This window comes from Arachis ipaensis, chromosome B1 (assembly GCF_059453495.1).
Source record: "Arachis ipaensis isolate K30076 ecotype BB chromosome B1, ASM5945349v1, whole genome shotgun sequence".
Classification (NCBI taxonomy): domain Eukaryota; kingdom Viridiplantae; phylum Streptophyta; class Magnoliopsida; order Fabales; family Fabaceae; genus Arachis; species Arachis ipaensis.
In genome coordinates, this window is record NC_142436.1 from 141,515,721 (window position 1) to 141,523,378 (window position 7,658).

Below are 7,658 nucleotides of genomic sequence, written 5' to 3' on the forward strand. Positions count from 1 at the left end.
TTTCTCTCTTTTTCTCTCTACCTATTTTCGGCCACAAAGTGAAAATGAGCCAGCCTTGAGGGTTTTGGGGGTGTAGGGTGAGTTGTGATTGGTTGGCTTGGAGGTGGATTAAAATAATATTAAAATATCTCAAGTGTATAACTACTAAAACTAGATGTATCGGAACACTTGTAAAAATATCTCTAAAAATTATTTTCTGAGCTACTAGCATAAATGACACTAGTAACATATTTATTATGAGAATAGAACATGTATAATGAGGCCTTAGAATTGCTAAAGTCATCAGAGAGTGCTGGTGCTAAGCTGCACCAGTGAACCGTAAACCCGGTTAAACCGATTTTCTGTTTTTAACAAAAACAGACCAGGTAACCTTATAATATCATTCAAGCATTTTCTAATACTAATATAATGATAATATTATACTATTGTCTCTCTCCTCTCATGAATCGAGTCCGGTTCGTCAAACTGAGACTATTTACGAAAAACAGAATCAAAACTCTTAACCGATACGGTTCAAAAACTGGGTTTTTTGTGACTACATTATCGAGCGTGCCTCAGAAAAGTTCTATCTTAAAGATTACATAATGACAATGAGGATTGAGATACTTGATGATATATCAGAGGTTCTCCCCTTACTGATCTTCCGAAGGATTCCATGCCTTCGGAAAAGATCTCGTATACTCGAAAATCAGGGTTGTTACATTCTACCCTCCTAAAAGAAAATTTTGCCCTCAAAATTTAACATACGCATAAGAAGTTATAGTATTATCTAGCACAAACAAAACCATAGTGTGGTACTCACCTCGAGTGGAAGAATTAGGTGCATTAGTGTTGCTAGCAGTTACGGTAAAAACCCTTCCTTGTTGTTGTGGCCTAGCTGGATTTCGAACAAACCTTTTTGGGCAATTCCTCGATATATGTCCATACTCTCCGCAAGAGAAACAAGTGTGTGTCCCAAATCTACAAGCTCTATTACCATGATCCTTCCCACACCTTGAGCATACTGAAATATCCTGAGTTTGCTGAGATTGACCTCCTTCTTCCTCTCCCAAATTATAGTTGTCGTGGTTGGCATTGTTATGAGCAAGAAAGTTACCATTCCATTTATTTCCATTTTGGCGCTAGAACTGACCATTGACCTTAAAGTTACGACCTTTAGGGGCTAGATCATGAATAAAGTCTCTTCTTGAGGCCTCCCTACAATTTTCTCGAGCTATCGCCACCTTCTTCGAACATTCTTCCACTAGTTTACTTTTATTCACTAGTTCAGCAAAATTTCTTATCTCTAGCGGAACAACGGAGTTCATTAGTTCTTCTCGGAGTCCTCCTTCAAATTTTAAATACTTCCATTCCTCAAAGTCAGCAGGATTCCCTTGGCAGATCTTGGAAAAACGGCACAAATCATCAAACTTTTGGGCATATTCTGCAATAGTTGTATTACCCTGTTTCAGCTGCATAAGTTCCATCTCCTTAGCGTCACGAGCTGCCCTCGGAAAATACTTCTTATAAAATTCATCCTTAAAAGTATTCCAAGGAATATCGCCTTCATCTTGTTGCAACAGTCGCTGTATCCCCTGCCACCAATGCTCAGCTTCTCCTTCCAGCATATAAGTAGCAAACTCCACGTGTTGGCCTTCCGGAACATGCTGCGCTCGCAGTGCTCGTTCGATAGCTCGAAACCAGTTGTCAGCATCAGTCGCAATGAGTGTACCTTTAAACTTAGGCGGTTTAACCTTCAGAAAAGTCGCAAGGGTCATAGGTCTTTCGAGATGCCCCAAGTTATTCTCATCATTTCCACTATCTTCCCCATGCTCATTCTCATTCTCGTTTCTCACTCCAAGACGGTCAACAGCCCTAGCCGCTGCTACTGCAGCCTCACACACTGCCTCAGCCACAGCATTCATGGTAGTCATAAACGTTTCCTGTTCCCTCTCGTAGTTAACATTAGGAATTCCTTCCCGTACGCCTCGTCTCTGTGAACCCATTGTAGTCCTGTTCACACCAAACAATCATTATTAAGGTGATCAGTCTTAACACTTCAAGTCAAGTGTGAACATTCCCAAAATGAAAACACAGAGACAATCATGCAACACATATCATCAAGATATCCTATAAGCATGAGACACACAAGCAGAGTATGCAATGAAGCATAGTCAGTCCACTCCCCAGGCTCTACTGGGAACGAACTGCTCTGATACCAAATTGTAACGACCCAATTTCTGGTACGTCATGATCATACTAGAAACTGAGCGTTACTAACTTGTCTTCCTAATTATTATCTATTATTTATTATGTGAGCCTGATTCGTTGTTAAAAGCGTAATTATTTTATGAGGTACTTTTTTTTTTCTAAAAACATTTGGATTAATAAACAGAATCATTAATAATCAAGTCACAAATGATAACAGATAATACAGTTATAAACAACCACACATAAATACATCACAAGCAGTTGACAACATTCGGTGATTCAGCCTTTATTAGAGTAAAGATCTTTAGTTAGAACACCCCTAGATATAGCTAAATAATAACTATATACATATATATACATACAATATCCCAGGTCCTGACCTGTTCAAGAAGTCCCTAAGCTGGCACCCAGGCTAGCCTAGACCCTATACTCACCTAGTCCCTCTAAACTACTAAAGCGAGGGAAAGTACGTTCTAGGTCGTCAAAACTCAAGTCAGGTGGATCGTCATCAAAAGGTGGAAGGTCGTCTACTAATCCTCTACACGATCATATCTCATCAAAGAGCGTCTCTCAAGTACTTCATCGAGTGGCCACATAACAGCAACATCGTACAGAGGACTTAGGTTAAGGTTCACGTACAAATGGGGTGCAGACGTTGGCTGGTCTCACAGTATATACATATAAATAGAGAACGAGATTCACCCTAGACTCAGAAGACTACCTAGAGTGGAATCCTCTTTGCGAACGATCGTCAGTGAATTACGGAAGGGTACTCACGCTTCCATCTGAAGGGGGAAGGGAGAGAGAAGGGGTAAGAACTGGGGAGTTCTTAGTAGGGCCGAGGTTATTAGTTACATTCATTAATTCTATGTTGTTTTGCAGACTATTAGTAGAATAAAAGGAAGCAATAATTAGAAAACACAAATAAGTAGAGAAGATAGAGAAAACAGATAGCAGAACACAAACAAAAGAATACAAGAAAATAACACAAACACAGAGAATAGAATACAAATAAGGAAAGCATACATTCATACCACAATCATAACCAAGGAAATGTGCAACCAAGTATGATGCATGTCTAGCCCTAGCGCAGGTAATGAGCTCATTTGTCGGTTACATACCCGCTCCCGACGTTACCCAGCAACCTCTGTCTGGATAAGGCTTTCCTGTTGGCAATACCCACTGCAAGCAACCTTTGTCTTGCAGGGCAGCACTTATTAGCCGATATACGCCCAACACACTCACTGTAAGCAACCTCTGTCTTACAGGAGCAACAACACACTCACTGTAAGCAACCTCTGTCTTACAGGAGCAACAACACACTCACTGTAAGCAACCTCTGTCTTACAGCAAAGCATTATAGCAAGGTATCCCAGGAAAGCGTTCTCAGTGGTCGTACCACCATCTATCTGACTGCCTCTCTGCAGCAGATTCTTACATAATCATTCTCATTATCATCATTCATCATCACTTTCAAATTCTTATGCAGTACCTCTTTCTTTCTCTGTTCAATCATACTATACAAACTTTACATCTTTCACTTTTACAATATCTTGGCTCAAACCATTTCTCTTTATCATATTACTCTTTTCTCTTTGTATCTCTTTATTCTGCTCTGGTTACACTGTTCTCTGTGTTTCTTTACTTTGCTCTGATTTCTCTGTTTAACGTATGTATTTAAAGCTTATGTAAATTTCGGTATGAATAGTTAGTCTGTCCCAAGTATAGGTTCATTAAGTCTATACTGAAACAGTTTAACTTTTCATATAATACCTAACCCTAGTCGCAACTCAAGTACTAACTAAGTTGCCCTAGTTCGTTCACTAATCTCTGTCTGTTTTTCTGTCATTAAAACTTTACAGACTTTTTCTTCGATTTTTACCTTTTCTTCAACTTTTTATCTTTTATTTATCTTTGCCTCACTAATATGTTTTTACCACTCCCTAAGTGTTTTATGAAAGTATTTATGAGATTCTGTGCTTAAAGTTGTCTTTCTAAAGCTTTTACAGAAAACTGCCTTTTTCGCATTATTTTATTATTTTTATTAAAATATTATTTTATTAATATATTTTCGAAAATTAACTTATCTTTTACTTTTAACCTTTAAAATTTACTTTTTACCACCCGTAACTTTTAATATTTCTACTTTTACCACCCTAACTTTCAGAAATTACCAAATAACCCCTCAAACACCAAAATATTTACTTCTTTGCCCTTTCTAAGATCTAAAAGGTGTTCTTCAATGTTCTTCACCACACTCAAAGTGTTCTTTGTGTTCTTCATAAATTCTTCAGATTCTTTCTTTGTTTTTACCCGTTTTTCAGTCTTTTCAGCAACCGATTTTTACCATAATTCAAAATAAATTCCCAGCCACTAAAACCCCATCTTTTCTACATGATTTTAACACAAATTAAACCCCAATTTAGGGCCTAGGGTTTTGTTTTCCAGCTGCTCCAAGAACACACATTCATAGCTTAAATTTCATCAAATTTCATCAAAATTTCACCAAATTTTCACCAAGAATCAATCATATATGCAACCAATTTTTAGCACAGCCAAAAAATACAACATTCACACATCTCAAACACAAATAATCAAGGTTAATTTCGTGACACCCTACCTGGTTTTGCTGCTCCTAATTCAATTAAACTTTCAGGTGGTCCTTAAGCACTTTTTCCTCCTAAATCACATCAAGAAAACACATATTTAACCATGTTTCCTTGAAACCGAATCAAAAGAGAGATGGTGCAGCCAACTCACCTTGATTCCAGCCTTGATAAGTCATATGATCATGTAGAGAAAGAAGAGAGGATCATTTTGGTCGGATTGGAATTTTGATTTGAGTTTTAGTTCAGCAGAAATCAAGCTTTGAAGATTTGGAACTAAGAACTTTTCTCTCTTTTTCTCTCTACCTATTTTCGGCCACAAAGTGAAAATGAGCCAGCCTTGAGGGTTTTGGGGGTGTAGGGTGAGTTGTGATTGGTTGGCTTGGAGGTGGATTAAAATAATATTAAAATATCTCAGGTGTATAACTACTAAAACTAGATGTATCGGAACACTTGTAAAAACATCTCTAAAAATTATTTTCTGAGCTACTAGCATAAATGACACTAGTAACATATTTATTATGAGAATAGAACATGTATAATGAGGCCTTAGAATTGCTAAAGTCATCAGAGAGTGCTGGTGCTAAGCTGCACCAGTGAACCGTAAACCCGGTTAAATCGATTTTCTGTTTTTAACAAAAACAGACCAGGTAACCTTATAATATCATTCAAGCATTTTCTAATACTAATATAATGATAATATTATACTATTATCTCTCTCCTCTCATGAATCGAGTCCGGTTCGTCAAACTGAGACTATTTACGAAAAACAGAATCAAAACTCTTAACCGATACGGTTCAAAAACTGGGTTTTTTGTGACTACATTATCGAGCGTGCCTCAGAAAATTTCTATCTTAAAGATGACATAATGACAATAAGGATTGAGATACTTGATGATATATCAGAGGTTCTCCCCTTACTGATCTTCCGAAGGATTCCGTGCCTTCGGAAAAGATCTCGTATACTCGAAAATCAGGGTTGTTACATTCTACCCTCCTAAAAGAAAATTTTGCCCTCAAAATTTAACATACGCATAAGAAGTTATAGTATTATCTAGCACAAACAAAACCATAGTGTGGTACTCACCTCGAGTGGAAGAATTAGGTGCATTAGTGTTGCCAGCAGTTACGGTAAAAACCCTTCCTTGTTGTTGTGGCCTAGCTGGATTTCGAACAAACCTTTTTGGGCAATTCCTCAATATATGTCCATACTCTCCGCAAGAGAAACAAGTGTGTGTCCCAAATCTACAAGCTCTATTACCATGATCCTTCCCACACCTTGAGCATACTGAAATATCCTGAGTTTGCTGAGATTGACCTCCTTCTTCCTCTCCCAAATTATAGTTGTCGTGGTTGCCATTGTTATGAGCAAGAAAGTTACCATTCCGTTTATTTCCATTTTGGCGCTGGAACTGACCATTAATTTTAAAGTTACGACCTTTAGGGGCTAGATCATGAATAAAGTCTCTTCTTGAGGCCTCCCTACGATTTTCTCGAGCTATCGCCACCTTCTTCGAACATTCTTCCACTAGTTTACTTTTATTCACTAGTTCAGCAAAATTTCTTATCTCTAGCGGAACAACGGAGTTCATTAGTTCTTCTCGGAGTCCTCCTTCAAATTTCAAACACTTCCATTCCTCAAAGTCAGCAGGATTCCCTTGGCAGATCTTGGAAAAACGGCACAAGTCATCAAACTTTTGGGCATATTCTGCAATAGTTGTATTACCCTGTTTCAGCTGCATAAGTTCCATCTCCTTAGCGTCACGAGCTGCCCTCGGAAAATACTTCTTATAAAATTCATCCTTAAAAGTATTCCAAGGAATATCACCTTCATCTTGTTGCAACAGTCGCTGTATCCCCTGCCACCAATGCTCAGCTTCTCCTTCCAGCATATAAGTAGCAAACTCCACGTGTTGGCCTTCCGGAACATGCTGCGCTCGCAGTGATCATTCGATAGCTCGAAACCAGTTGTCAGCATCAGTCGCAATGAGTGTACCTTTAAACTTAGGCGGTTTAACCTTCAGAAAAGTCGCAAGGGTCATAGGTCTTTCGAGATGCCCCAAGTTATTCTCATCATTTCCATTATCTTCCCCATGCTCATTCTCATTCTCGAAGGGGATGTTAGCGCCCTGTCGGATCATCAGTTTCAGATGTGAATAGCGTTTCCTGCTGCGACGCTCCAATCTTTCATACCGGCGTCGGTTACGGCACTTCATCTGATCAAGCTGTCGGAATAGGCAGTGCACGAGGCGGTATACGGGCTCAGAGGCAGGTAGAGGTGCAGTGGTGGCAGCAAGGGCAGCTGTGGATGAAGAGGGGCCAGCAGACGGTGGAGCTGTCTCATCAGTAGCAGTGAAGGGTGGTGGTCTGTAGCCCAAAGCTAGGAAGTTCCTGCTGTGAGGAATGATCTTCCTACAGTCTGCCGCTGGTGGTCTCTCATCGGCATCCTCCCATGGCACGTCAGCTCAACGGCCTAGCTGTGTAACCAGATACGGAAAAGGGAGGGTGCCTCGGACGTGGACCCTGGCCATATAGTGCCGGATAAAGCGTGGCAGATAAAGGTCCTTACCCTCCATCACACACCATAGGAGGGTGATCATGGCAGCCGGGATCTTCGTCTCATGAGTACTCGGCATCACATAGTTGCTCAAGATCTGGTGCCATAACCGAGCCTCATCATTTAAGTACACCCTCTTGATCCCTCTAGGCATGGTGGTGTCCTGACCCATCTCCCAAGGAACAGTCGGGTCGAGAGCAATCCGTGCCTTCACAGCATCCCAATCAAACCGCATCAGGCTCATGTCCTCTTCAGCCTTTTGATAACCATCAGGCTGATCGGACTTGGCCAGGAGCTGGAGAATG

General features: G+C 40.0%; 1 protein-coding gene across 1 annotated transcript; it reads right to left on the reverse strand.

Annotated features, from left to right (window-relative positions):
* Positions 1 to 1,121: 1,121 nt before the first annotated feature.
* LOC148578655 (uncharacterized) lies at positions 1,122 to 1,904 on the reverse strand. The gene is made up of 3 exons (XM_088503141.1): positions 1,836 to 1,904; positions 1,644 to 1,733; positions 1,122 to 1,574 (listed from the first exon to the last, which is right to left on the reverse strand). The coding sequence occupies exons 1-3, from the start codon at positions 1,902 to 1,904 to the stop codon at positions 1,122 to 1,124; spliced, it is 612 nt and encodes a 203-aa protein (XP_088359267.1).
* Between the last annotated feature and the right edge of the window lie 5,754 nt (positions 1,905 to 7,658).